The sequence below is a fragment of the Mirounga angustirostris genome, unplaced genomic scaffold (genome assembly GCF_029215605.1).
Source record: "Mirounga angustirostris isolate CCGP_5_RB_7025 unplaced genomic scaffold, mMirAng1.0.hap1 SCAF_3, whole genome shotgun sequence".
Classification (NCBI taxonomy): Eukaryota; Metazoa; Chordata; class Mammalia; order Carnivora; family Phocidae; genus Mirounga; species Mirounga angustirostris.
Window position 1 is genome coordinate 144,490,306 of NW_026991711.1, and position 14,294 is coordinate 144,504,599.

At 36.5% G+C, this 14,294-nt stretch overlaps 1 protein-coding gene across 1 annotated transcript in view; it reads right to left on the reverse strand.

Annotated features, from left to right (window-relative positions):
• Nucleotides 1-14,294, reverse strand: part of CERKL (ceramide kinase like) — a 110,694-nt gene that overhangs the window by 65,274 nt on the left and 31,126 nt on the right. The window contains exon 2 of the mRNA XM_045867489.1: nt 3,636-3,878. Coding sequence (XP_045723445.1) covers nt 3,636-3,878 — 243 coding nt within the window. The remainder of the gene's footprint in view (nt 1-3,635; nt 3,879-14,294) is intronic.

A 14,294-nucleotide genomic window follows, 5' to 3' on the forward strand; every position in this document is an offset into this window, starting at 1 on the left:
TTTTAAGACTCCCTTTTTATAAATACAAATGTAAATATAAATATAAACTTTAATCTGGTCACTTTTTGTCTAGGTCTTAAAACTTCAGATATTTGGGAGTTGCCTTTTTCTTCCTTCTAGTGTTGCCTATTTGTTCTTTCCTCAAAAATTCATCACATCTTGGCGCCTGGGTGGCTCAGTCATTAAGCGTCTGCCTTCTGCTCAGGTCATGATCCCAGGGTCCTGGGATCGAGCCCCGCATCGGGCTCCCTGATCAGAGGGAAGCCTGCTTCTCCCTCTCCCACTCCCCCCACTTGTGTTCTCCCTCTTGCTTTGTCTCCCTCTGTCAAATAAATATATAAAATCTTTAAAAAAATTTTCATCACATCTGTTTCATTGCTCCAGTTCAAAATATAAGTATGAATATTTGAAAATAATTCTTAATATCCAAATATACTATAATTCTAATTGTAAGATGAATTAGACTAAAGGAAAAACCAGCTGAGGCTTTTCATTTTCTCTTCACATTTATCTTCACAGAAAAAAAAAAAGGGGGTGGGGGGGAGATGTAGAAGACTGGCAGGAAAAAAATTCCACTTGCTGATTAAAGACATCATTCAAAATAAATCCATACAAAAATGTATTTTTTTAAATCTGATTTTGCCACAGAACCAGTTAAAAGCAAGGTTTGGGAACTTAAAATAGTGATGTCTAACATTCCAACATAAGTCATTTATATTTTTATGATGTACATTTCTATGTATTGCCCTCTTCTACCCCCAGCTTAAACTTAAGTCAAGTCTCGTGCAAACACAAATTCCTTGGGTAGGGATTTTTAAAAAAACTGGAAATCAGCAATCACCATCTGCCAATCCTGATGCAGTGTAGCAGGGAATAGGGACAGTGAGTGTGAGACGGGAGGATAATCCAAAATAGACTCAACTCTGCAAATCAGAGCCGGAGAGGACCAGGAAGAACAATCACCCTCATTCCCTCAAGAAAGACACAGGCCCCCCATCCACTTCTGGAATGAGGCTTGAGCCAATTGTGCTGGTCTCTCAGTTGATAGGCACTTTATTTTTTTTAAAGATTTTATTTATTTGTTTGACAGAGAGAGAGACAGCGAGAGAGGGAACACAAGCAGGGGGAGTGTGAGAGGCAGAAGCAGGCTTCCCGCGGAGCAGGGAGCCCGACGCGGGGCTCAATCCCAGGACTCTAGGATCATGACCTGAGCCGAAGGCAGACGCTCAACGACTGAGCCACCCAGGCGCCCCATCAGTTGATAGGCACTTTAATGAACACACATGGATTTGCAAGCGTAAAAAATATATATATCTCAAGAAAAATGTTCTAAAACTGTAACCTTAAAAAGGAAATGTTGGTATAATATAAAGTTTGGTAGAGAGATTTGGAGTTGTAACCATGCATTTGTATATAATGAAATCGACACAGGAATGTCTCTGTAGGGCATGGAGATGAGGAGGAATTGGCTCCTCCTACAAGACCTGCTAAGGCCACTTGGGGGCAAAGTCATTCATTCAGACCATCTTGGTTGGGTTCCTTTATTAGAGGATTTCAACCCTGTTTTGTTTGTTTGCATTGGTTGATTTCAACTGTCAGTCTTTTTGTTTGAATCAGAAAAATCACTGTCCTGCAGGAAACTTGCCAGAGAATATGACCTCATATATTTCACAATCTCCAACTCTTATCAAAATCATTTTTTTTGGTTTTTTCCAACTCTTCTCAAAATCAAAATTACAAAAAGTAACATTCCCTGAAGATTACATCCTAAAAGATACATAAATTTATTCATCTCTGTAATTTTCCTAGATTTTAATCCTAGACCAAACCAAAACATCATTCATTAAGCTGGAAAAATATTTGGGCAATGTTTTGTGTGTGTGTATGTGTGTGTGTGTGTGTGTTTATACATGTGGTCTGTTTTGTTTCAATAAGCCCCTCTACTCCTATAAAATTGCTTTTACTAAATTGAGCTTTCTTGTGAGGTCCTCTGGCTTATTATTGGTTTTATGGGTGAGATACATGCAGCAAGTTGCCTCTTAGGTCACTCTGCCAGCCCTTCATAAGCCCCATGGGAGAAAATTTTCTCAGACCCTCAGTAAAAGGAAGAGCTTTGCCTCTCCTAATCAAATGGCTTTCTTATTTTATAGACCATGAGTCTCATGAGTACCTCCTGCCCAAAGAAATTTAATTCTACTGAACTTACTAATTTTTTCATTTTCACTTAAACTTTTTAGAATCTCTTCTCACATGAATTTAAAATAAAACACTATAAAAAACCCACTGTTAAAGTGGAATGCTTTTAGTTAAATATATATATTCACTGTTTCCAGAGACATGAACTCTACTATGGCCTCTGTCGTTTCCTGCCTTCTTAAAAGAATCAGCTCGCCTTGAAGGTCCCAGGGGAGCTAACAAGGAAGCATGGGTTACTTAGTAACAGGGTCTCCTAGTTTTAATATGTCACTTCAGCTCCTGTCTATGGGCATAACCTTATCCGTTGGTTGCCCTTGGCCAGCTTGGGCCCTCAGTCTTCTTGATCAATGATGCCTGGCCTGCAACTTTCTAATATCACGTGGCTGCTCTTCATCTGGCACCCCGCTCTGCCCTGTGTCACCTTACACCAAACTGCACCATCAACTACACCAGCTGCCTCTACTCTGATCCATCTGGCAAACAGAAAGAAATGGGCTGAAAGGAAACAAGATTTACAAATGTATGAGAAAAAAAAAAAAATCAATCCTGAAACTCAGTTGATTATATTTTAACTAGATATGTTCTAGAAATCTAAATTGCATATTTGTATTCATGCATTTTATTTAGTATGTAAAATATAAATGTCATTTAGAAATTTCAGATACACTAAATTCATCATAATATTTTTAGTACATATATTCTCTGTCCTCTGGATATTAACCTTTAGAAAAATCAACCCTTATAGACTGTTGTCCTCAAGCCACCCAGTACATATACACTTACCATCAGTACATATGTGGAAGGAAAATAATTCTAATAGAAGCTCAAGAGACAGGAATAGAAAAATAAGTATGCTTTCAAAAACAATTCATCTGAACTAAATTACTTAAGAACTGTGTTATTTCAGATTATCAAAGCTTCTTCATGGAAGTGGTCATTCAAAAGAATTACTGCCCAACTCATTCTAAGAGCCTAGCTTTAGCCTGATACCAAAAGCCAGATAAAAGATACAAGGAAAAAAAAGAAAAAACAAAACAAAAACAGAAAAACTACACACCAACATTGCTTATGAATATTGATATAAAAACCCTCAAGAAAATACTAGCAAACCGAGTTCAGTAACATACTAAAAGGATTATATACCATGATCAAGTAGGATTTATTTCTGGAATGCAAGGATGGCTCAACATACCAAAATCAATGTAATACACCACATCAACAGAATGAGGGGGAAAAAAATATGATCATCACACCTATGTAGAAAAAGCAGATACCAAATTCAATTTTCATGATAAAAACACTCAGCGAACTAGGAAAAAAAAGAAACTATTTTCACATAATCAAGGATTGTTGTACTCATAAATACAGTATCATGTTCAGATTAATACCCTACAGCAAGTAAACTAGACTCAGTAAAAATTCCCATGAAGAGTACTTACCTGCCAAAATTTTCTTGAATTGTTTAAACCAGACGTCACAGTGGTCTTCACTTAAATTAATAAGATCAAGCGTAGAATCTTTTAATTTATTTTGGTCCTTTTTCAAACAAATGAAGAGTGTGATACCTAATAAAGTACCATTTCCCTGCTGCTTAGCAGAATAACGTCGTTTCAGTTTGACAGAGAATATGTCCTTGACTTCAATAAATTCTTCTTTACATTGAACATCATACTTGGAGTCACCTGAAAAAAAATTAAGTTTTCCAGTCAAAATCATTGTGTCCGTTTCTTCTATGTATCAATAACAAAAAGTGAAAACCCACAAGATCTTTATCAATTTTACTGATTGTGTTTTGTGTCGTCAATCCCTGTGTGAGTTGGGGAGGGAAGAAAAGAAAAACTGGGTCTGTTTTCCCAAGAATGAAAAAAGAGAAAATGGCATTGAGTCCCTGTCACATTGATGTCCCAGGACATTCAAAACCTGAAGATATTCAACAGAAGAATTTCAAGAACTTAAACAAAGCAACATTTCAATAATAGTAAATTAGCATTATGCAAGATGCTCCTTGGCCCTCATTGGGACAGGAAAAAATAATGGGAAGAAGACAATTCCCTAACAGAAGTGAGTTTATAACAATTATGAAAGGCAAAGGGTAAGGAAAAGGATACATACATTCCAGGTAAAGTAAAACGTGTAAAAAGGAAGCACAGTAAGATTCCTATATGAAACACTGTGAATCCCTGCCAGTCTAGAAAGATCAATCCACCTGAATGTTACCACAGTCAGATTATATTTTAGAGTGCCATGAAATTTTACTGGCTGTGTTTAACCACAGGTCAGAAAACGTGTTTTATGGTAAAAGACCATTTCAACGGACTCTCAAAGTCGGCGTGTTTTATACTTTTCAAGAGTACTTCTAAAATTTCTAACCTGGCCAACACAGAATCACAGGGACTGGTTAACTCTCTGCCTGAAATAACTAAAATGGTGTGCAGGATACATGAAACATGGAGGTAGCCCAGGCCAGTGGTCCCTGAGAGAGGGCAAACACAGGTACCCCAGGAGCACCCCAGGCTACTGCCTACAGAGGGTTTCTAGGCCACCGTGTAAGTAGGGAGCCCTGGTGGAGTCTGGTTGTCTCTGTGGGTGAAGCAGGAAGGAAGAGTCCAGGAAAGCCACAATGACTGAGTTCACTAGGCCAATTACTGGAGAGGAGAAAACTGCAGGGAAGTGAATTCTGCAGAGGTCCCCCTTGAATCTTCAGCTGAGTATATATGGCATATGTGAGAGGCCAGGGAGAGAGAACTACCCTAAGAACTAAAGAAAACAATGCTTTACACAGCAAAATTCACAATCTCTTTCCTTCAATCAAAAATCACTCAATCAAAAAAGCAGGGCGCCTGAGTGGCTCAGTTGGTTAAGCATCTGTCTTTGGCACAGGTCATGTTCTCGGAGTCCTGGGATGGAGCCCTACACGAAGGCCTGCTTCTTCCTCGGCCCCTCCCTCCCCCACCCCCAGCTCGTGCTTTCTCTCTCTCAAATAAATAAATAATTTTTAAAAAATCACAATGCATGCATGGGGTGCCTGGGTGGCTCAGTCGGTTGAGCATCCAGCTATTTCAGCTCAGGTTATGATCTCCTGGGTCATGAGATGGAGCCCCATGTCAGGGTCTGCACTCAGCAGGGAGTCTGCTTGCTGATTCTCTCCCTCTGCCCCCCTCCACTTGCACTCGCGTCCTCTCTCAAATACATCTTAAAAAAAAAAAAAAAATCACAATGCATGTAAGAAAGCAGGAAAAAAATGACCTATGGTAAGAGAAGAAAAAGTCAATAGAAGCCGATGCAGAGAGAATCGCAGGGCAGAGCAGCCACACAAGGCCCTCCCTCAGCTCCCCTAGTCCTTTCTCAGACACGTTCTTCTCCATTGGAGCAAGGACTTCAGGTGTCTAAGGAAGTTGCTTCCCTGCATTCTCAGAGTGGGCCTCTCCCAACCATTCTGCAAACTATGCCCGACTGTTCCTAAAGCACACAGACCATGGAAAAAGAAACAAGCCCTTTTCTCAGTGTTCTGGTGGTGGGATAAGGTGAACCCCAAGCAATTTGTTGGGCCTGACATTTCCTTAGAAAGCTCAGGCTTCAAGTCTGTGTATGGCACACTTCCGCGGTCACCCAGGGACACATGGCCAGGGTCCGGGCAACACTTGGGAGGGACAAGGAGATCTTACATCCTTCTACTACCTTCAAGGATGAAAGGAAGCAGGCTTGTCAAAGGTGCTCCTTTCAGGCTAATCTTGTAATATTGATTATGACCTTGTCTCTCACACAAATTTAATTTTTTTATGTAGTATAACATACAATAAGTAAGAGCTCCAAGGAAGGATGAAAGGAAACCAAGAACCACTGAGGGAAAGAAAAAAATGGAAAGGATGAAATAAAGTCCTCTTTTCACTGGAAGATCTATATTATAATCTGAATTGTTTACCCTGTGTGTGCTTTACTTTGGCAGTAAACAATTCAATGACTATTCTAATTTAAAGCCTCTTGTAAACTGAAAATTTAAAGATACTACACCAACATCCAAGATACAACTTAGTAGTAAAAACCAGAAGAATTTCTGGAAACAGTACAGGAATACTTATTATCACTCTTACTATTCCCAATTATTCTAGTCAATACTATGTGAAAGAAAAAGAAAAGACAATGGTGGAAGGGGCCGAAGGGAGACTAGAATCATAACTTTTTACAGATGATATCACAATATGTTTGCAAAATCCACAAGAATCTATTTAAAATCACTAGATCTAATAAGAATACCCAGTAAGGAAGCTGGTTACAAATATATCAATACCCAGGAAGAAGGCAGAATGGGGATAAAGAGATCCCATGCCAAATAGCATATTATACCTAGGAATAAATTCAGCAAAATGATCCTGGACTTGTGTGGGGGAAAAATGCAATCCCAAACATACCGAGAAACAAAGAACAGAACAAATGGAGACCTATTAAGTTTTGAGATTACATTTTTTCCATGCCAGTATTCTCAGTATTAAATAACTACTTATAATGCTATTCCAATCAAAATCTCAATGTTATTTTCTTTGATGTAAGGGGCAAGGAACCTAATCAAATGATTTGCAAATCTTCTTGTAATAAATGTATTATATTAATGAAGAAAATGTTTTAAAAGTACAGTAATGAGGGGGGAGTATATGCCTGATCAGATATTAATATTTTGTAAAGCTGCAATAATTAAAACATCTAGGAATAGACAAAAGAATGGTTCAAAGAAACTTGCATACATTTAAAAAGTCACTAATGGGATAATGGTGGCATCTAAGCTCAATGGGAAATATTCAGTAAAAGGTGATTTAGAATGGGTTGATCTTTTGAAAAGGAAAAGAAATAGAACCCTATTTCATAATATAGACCAGTATTTCTAGATTAGAAAGAACTTTGTATAACCATAAATTAGTAAAGCCCTAAGAGTGACAGTAAAGCAGACATACAGAGACTGAGATAGTAAAGCAGACATACAGAGACTGAGATACTTCACATAGAAATTATTCAATGCCTACCTGAAACTAATAAAACACCGTATGTTAATTATTCTTCAATAAAGAAAGAAAAAAATTATTCCATCGCCTATAAAGACCTAAAGAACCATAAATTGATGTCACAAGCAGAAGCCAACGGGGCAGAAATAACTGCAACACATGACAGTTAAATAATCTATTTAATCAAGAAACAGAACACTTTAGTGGCAAAGTACATAAAAGACCCAAGCAGGCATTTCACAAAAGAAGAAATGCAAATTGACCAATAGACATATGAGAAAGTTCAATCTAATTAGTAATCAAAGAAATGCAAATTAAAACAACAAGATACCAGTTTTTGCCTTTTAGACTGGCACAAGATCAAAAACATGCTCGGGGATGGTAGGGGTAAAAGGAACCAATCCCAGCACTGGTGGGAATGCAAAAATGGTAACTGCTGGAGAACAAGTTGGGAATATGTATCAAAAGATTTCAAAATGTTAATTGCAGCAGTGTTTATAATAACAAATATTTAAAGCAATGTTCCTGTTCTTCAATAGGAGAATGGTTGAATCATAGTTTTCTGCAGCTCATAAATAGCAAGTCAGAACTCTAGAGACATTCATGGCAAGAGATATGAAGAAGTAGAATAAAAGCAAGGTACAAAGTAATCGGAGGGATTTAATCTCACTTTCATTAAAAAGGAAAAACAAACTCAAGTAGAGAACATACAACAAACTTAATACTGGTTACCTATTAGAGAGAAATATGTGGATATAAGAGATTAATTTTTTCCTATAAACCTCCATAACTTCCCTCTCTGTAATCAGCATTACATTTATTATCTTTTTAAAATGTAGAAAAGGAAAAATGCTTTAAAATACACCTATTTTTGGTCCAGCAATTTACTTTCAGGAATGTACCCTAAGGGAATAAATAATATGCACAATTTAGCTAAAGGAATGCTTCCCCAAGCATTATTTGCATGAAACTGAGAAACAAACTAAATGAGTAATAGTATTGGTTCTATAAAATCTATTCATATAATAAAATGCTATTCAGCCATTAAAATGGAGAAATCGGACTAGAAAGGTGTCTAAAATAGCACAGCATATTTCCATTACTGTTTTGTATATATTTATTGAATACATCATGTACGTGTATATATTTTCACATGCACTTATATGTGAATATGCATATAAAAACTTGGAACAGATTGTGATTTAGTTTGCATATATGAATTTCTAATTTTTCTACAATGAGAATATTTCTGTAATCAATTGAAGAAGATGGTTTCCTTTGCTCATCCTTAAATAGTTCCTAATCATGTTAGTTGTTTTTTTAAAATTCCATTCCCTTAAAAGGATAGCTAATATTTACTGAGCACATGCTCTATGCCAGACATCGCCCTAAGCCCTTTACATCTATTATCTTGTTTAATCCTCACAGCAACCCTATGAAGCGGATGCGGTTTCCTAAATTAAAAGAAATTCAGGACAGACAGCTTAAGTAACTTGTCCATGGTTATACATCTGGTAGGGGCAGACCCAAGATTTCAATCCAAGCACTTTGGGGGTTCTTAACCAAACTCCTTAAGAACACTGGGCCAATATAAACACCTCATCTGACCCTCTGGACCCATTTTTTAAATCTAGTGAAACCTAAAACACCAGGCAAACTGTCATTGTGTCTCTACCAGCAAGACAATGAATGTGTCCCTTAACAGAGCAGTACTTGATCAGAGACTGAAGTGCCCTTCGGAGAAATGGGAAGTGAGATTGTAGCAACCAGGAGCTCACAGAGTGAACATTCTCAGAACCCCTGTAACTCTGATTCCTAGTTCCTGCTTTCCTTGCTCAGGCTTCTCATCTCTTTTCCTGCATTTGCCCACAGATTCAAATTTGGGGTTTTTAAGTGAATGGTCTCTTTGCTGAAGTGACAAGAAGAGACTAAAAGAAAGACCTACAGGTTCAGAGCAAACGTTTACCTTTTATTTGAAAGGAGAAGAAGGATAATTGATCTGTGAATAAAACTTAACAAATTTCTAACAATAGACGATTGTTCTTCACCCTTTTTCTCAGCAGCTCTATCAATCTCTCAGGTACCAGTTCCCTACGTAGAATTTCTGATCTGTTATTTCTGCAGTGTTAATCATTTACGAAAGTAAATCCACCCCGTTTTCTAAAATGGGATTCATTTAATTTTGAATATAACTGTTTCCTAACACTTGAAGATGTGTATAGTATTACAGCTTTTACAGAAAACTGTTTTTTCATTCTGAATATGGTCCTCAGGAATAAAACTTGTTAGAATTCTGTGAACTTGAATTTAAACTGTTTTTATTTAAAGGCTTGGAACTGCCTAACTATTGTTTAATCAGACTAATCAGGTATCAGATTAGGTGGTGCTTTTCTAGGTCTTTGTTTTTGAAGTTCTTAAGATAGAGCAGTAGACCAGCTGGCTCTGTGGGACAGCGGAACACTGGTTTCCCGGACTTGAAAGAGAGCGAAGGCTAAAGGTTCCTCAGGTTTCTAGGTGGAAAACCCTGAGGCTAACCCCCCAGTGAAGGCTGAAGGTTCTGGAGATCATCTGATAGGATAAACTGAAAAATCCAAGGTCATTGTGTCTCCTCAATCCCCACTCCAAAACACTTACTCTTTGGGACACACTTAGAATACACAAATATTTATGAGAAACGAGATTAAAGGGGAAAAAACCATTCTGAGAGAGAAGACTATTGCTATGGGTCTATAAAATCGACCACTTCTCTATACCCTTTTGTAGTAATATCTTAAGAATAATTCAGACTCACTTTATTCTCCCTGTCAACCAGAAAAAATACTGCTTTTAAATTTATAAACACTAAAAAAATTTTGGTCCTGTATCTCTGCTTAAATTTTCATCCACAAGAGAGCTACTTGGATCTGCATGCTAGCCACTGCTGTTATAATACAACCAATTTCCACCACAAATAAAAGCAAGTGTTTTCACAACTGTATGCAAAAGCCACATTTCCACGTACAACAGAACACAGGCAGACAGCATGTACAAGAGGAGTTAAAAAAAAAAAAAAAGGAACAAAACTTTGGGGCATGTATTTTAAATGCAACTTTAATTTTACCTTAATGTTAAGAGATCACTTTATTGGTGAAAAATGTGGAATAAAACTCCATCCATAAAATAATATCTGATAACAGTAGATAAAAATATGGAAATCCTCTGTATACTTTTTTTCAGGTTATGAAAACATAAACCTTACAGATGACATAGAATTTTTCTTTGTGGCATGTGGTTTATTATTTGAAATCTATTGGTTCATTAGTATCATATTGGTTATAGCTAGTTGTTTCAGAACATTAACTGTCCTCTCACATTACTTACAGAGATACTGGGGACCATCTGTTCTTGCAAGGGATTTAAGTATATGTCTATTGGATATCATGCTATTTATTTAATTCAGCACCCACTTCCTATTGTTGTATTTTCTTGGGGGGAAAAGTCAATTTAATTACAGGGAATAAAGATAACCTCTCCTAGCAGGTTACCCCGTCACCATGAGAGCAAAGCAGGACCTGCTCAGAGTAGGTTACAGTGGTTAACAAGAGGAGTAAAACCAGCAACACTTAAGAATATTTAACAAAGGTTTAACAAAAATAGAACAGTGAATGGCACTTTTAAAAATATTACTGTAAGCCTAGGGCTTGTCTAAATCAATCTTGGCACATCTGTCTGATGCAGACCGTAAACAGGATTAGAGCTGGATTTATCTGCCTGGCGCTAATTGTGCTCACAGTTTCTGCACATGTCCACTCTTTAAAATACTGCCTGAAAAACAGGTCTGCCTGATAGATGGCTCCCACAACATAGTGTATACACACGCTTATGCTATATTAGATGGTTAAGCAATGTGATGTCTAACAATTTTTTTTTTTGGCTCTTCAGAATTACTTATCTAATCCCCTAATTAAAAATACAAAATTCTGTTTGAATACACCACATACTGAGATAAATCTATGAAGCAGGGGACCAATAAATTTGAATACACTTTAATTGTAAGAAGAAAACACAATTTAATTGTTAATAATCAGGTTAAACCAGGGTTTAAACAAATAGGGCTGCTCCTGTAGTCTACTGAAAAGCCCTCACAATGCATTACTATCCTCAGGAATTATGACATAACATTTGTTAGCCGAGAAAGTTTCTAAATACGTACACATATCAAGAGCGACAAGAAATAGCATTCTTATCTAGTAAAAAAAAATTATACAGGACATTTTTAACTTATCATTTACAGGGAGAAACAGAAACTGCCAATCCAATATCCAAAACTCACATTTTTATCACACCAAATAAAAAATTAATGCTCAATTTCAGTCGGCAGTTTTTTCTACTTATTTTTATCAAGTGTAAACAGCTTAGATACTTTTAAGAATTTAAGCACGGAGATACTTAGGTATTTCTTTTAAGAAGTCCAAAATGAACTCATCAGTCAAAAAAATAAAAGTATGCCTTTGGTTTGCAGATTTGAAACACAGACGACACGTAATTCCTTATTCAAAACAACATTTAATGTCTAAGATACAAAGTGATGTTAGCAATTTTAAATTACTTGGTCTGTTTAATCAATCATGAACACCACATAAAACTGATACTTTAAAAAAGCATAAAATTGAAAATTCAGGTTAACTTCCAATCACAGACAATTTTCTGTTCTAAAGCTTTACCTTCATATGTAACTTATATCTTGGCGAGCTTGTAGAAATCAGTTTTCCCCTAAATCTCTACCATTATAAAAAGGTATGTCTATACTTCTGTTATTTTATACATACAAATAAATCATCAGGAGAAACTGGCAAATTAGGTCAATCATTTCAACACTTAAACCAAAACACCCATCAGCAGTTCTCAGGGTAGAGTCTCAGAGGTTCTACAAGGTCAAAATGATTTTTATAATACTATTAAACATGCTAGTTGCCTTTTTCTTTTTCTTTTTTTTAAGATTTATTTATTTATTTGACAGAGAGAGAGAGAGCACAAGCAGGGGGAGCGTCAGGGAGAGGGAGAAACAGGCTCCTGCTGAGCAGGGAGCCCAATGTGGGAGTCGATCCCAAGATCCTGGGATCATGACCCGAGCCAAAGGCAGACGCCTAACCGACTGAGCCACCCAGGCACCCCACTAGTTGCCTTTTTCACCACGTTGGCATTTGCACTGAAGGTGCAAAAGTGGCAGAAACTCTGGTGTCAGCATGAATCAAGGCAGTGACACTATCTTTTACCAGTAATTCTTGCATTCTTCACCAAACCTTGAACTCCCAGTTTAAAAATAAAAAGGTCCATTTTGCTTAACTGCCCTGGATGAAAAAATTTTTTAAAAATCTCTACCCTGGGGGGCAACTGGGTGGCTCAGTGGGTTAAGCTCCGACTCCTGATTTCAGGTCAGGTCATGATCTCAGGGTCATGAGTTTGAGCCCAGAGTGAGGAACTGCGCTCAGCAGGGAATCTGCATGAGTCTTTCCCTTTCCCTCTACCCATGAATGCAGGCACATACCGCTCGCTCTCTGAAATATTAACAATAAGTAAATAAAAGTAAATAAAAATCTCTACCCTGGACTACATTTCTTTTTAATATTATGTGAGATGAAATGGGAAATATGCATAAAGCAGTTCTGCTACAAATGAAAGTGAGGATTCTCTCCAAGAAAAGCACGTATACAATTTGAGTTGCAGTTGAACTAGCTGGTTTTGTGGAAGACTATTTTTACTTCAAAGATCGACTGGCAGACAGACTATGGTATTCAGAAGTATTTGGCAAACATTTTCTGGGAAATGAGCAAAGTGAGCCAGTCACTCAAGAAAAACAACTAAAAATGTTTGTTGTACTAATGACAAAATTCAAGCTTTAGAGCAAAAATGAAAATTTTACAAAACCTGTATCTATGACAATGAGCTTGACAGCTCTCCTATACAAGAATGTTCTCATGAGACTGGTGGTCATATTAATATATCTGATATTTTTTAAATATTGGGTAATATAATGTGTCAACATCTGGCAGCTCTATTTAACTTAGTACATACACCAAATTTTCCATATAACCAGTGCAGGATGTTATAAAATCATGCATGAGTAAAAGATTCATTCAAAGTGCAAGAAAGATCAATAAATTTTCAAATAGACTACAAAGGTTCATTAGAATGTTTCCAGATTCAAGATTGTCACTAACCTTAATAAATTGGCACTTAAGTTCTGTTGTAGTTTCAAAGAAGAATAGCCACAATTATCTGAAAACATTAAAATACTTTTCTTCCAAATACACATCTATGTGAAAATGGATTTTCCTTATAAACTTTAACCAAAACAACATATTCACAGCAGATTGAATGTAAGCACAATCTTGAAAACTCAGCTGCCTTATATTAAGCATTTTATTAAAGTCAACTAAGTTTTCTATTAAAGACATTTGAAAAAAATCTAAGATAATGAAGTTTATTTTAGAAAATATTCTTAAAATATTTTATGCTAAAATGCAATGGATTTATTACTGTTATATTTAATAAATACTTTAAATGTCTAAGTCCTAGTAAGTACCAATGAGTATAATTTATATAAACAAAAGCTCTTTGTGGTTTTCAATAATTTCAGACTGTAAAGTGATCCTGAGACTGAAAAGCTCAAGAACCCCTGGTCTGTAGTATGGTGAGCATAGGTCTAACCTCAAGAAAATGTAGCCTAAAGATGGCATGATTCATGCATTTCATCTTTAATCACCTTGAATCAAATATCTAAAATACTAGATTATTTTTAGACTCTGCTTCGAGTCCTTATTACATCTGAAACCTAGCAAAATAAAAGTACATTTCAAAATTTCATATTCTATATTTCATATTCATTGATCCCATTCTAAAGCAGACCTTATCATGCAATGTGATTGGGTTTGGTCATTTTCACTTCCGTAGGAGCACTAATGTGCTCCTTTCATTGGGACTATTTATTCCTCAACTTTATGATCTACTTAGATATTTGCCTCTGTCTGTATTCTATATCTCCACTTCCGTCTCAATTCCCTAGGAAAAACATTTATAAATGGCACCAATATAAAATAGGGCCTTGATATCAAAAACTAATGA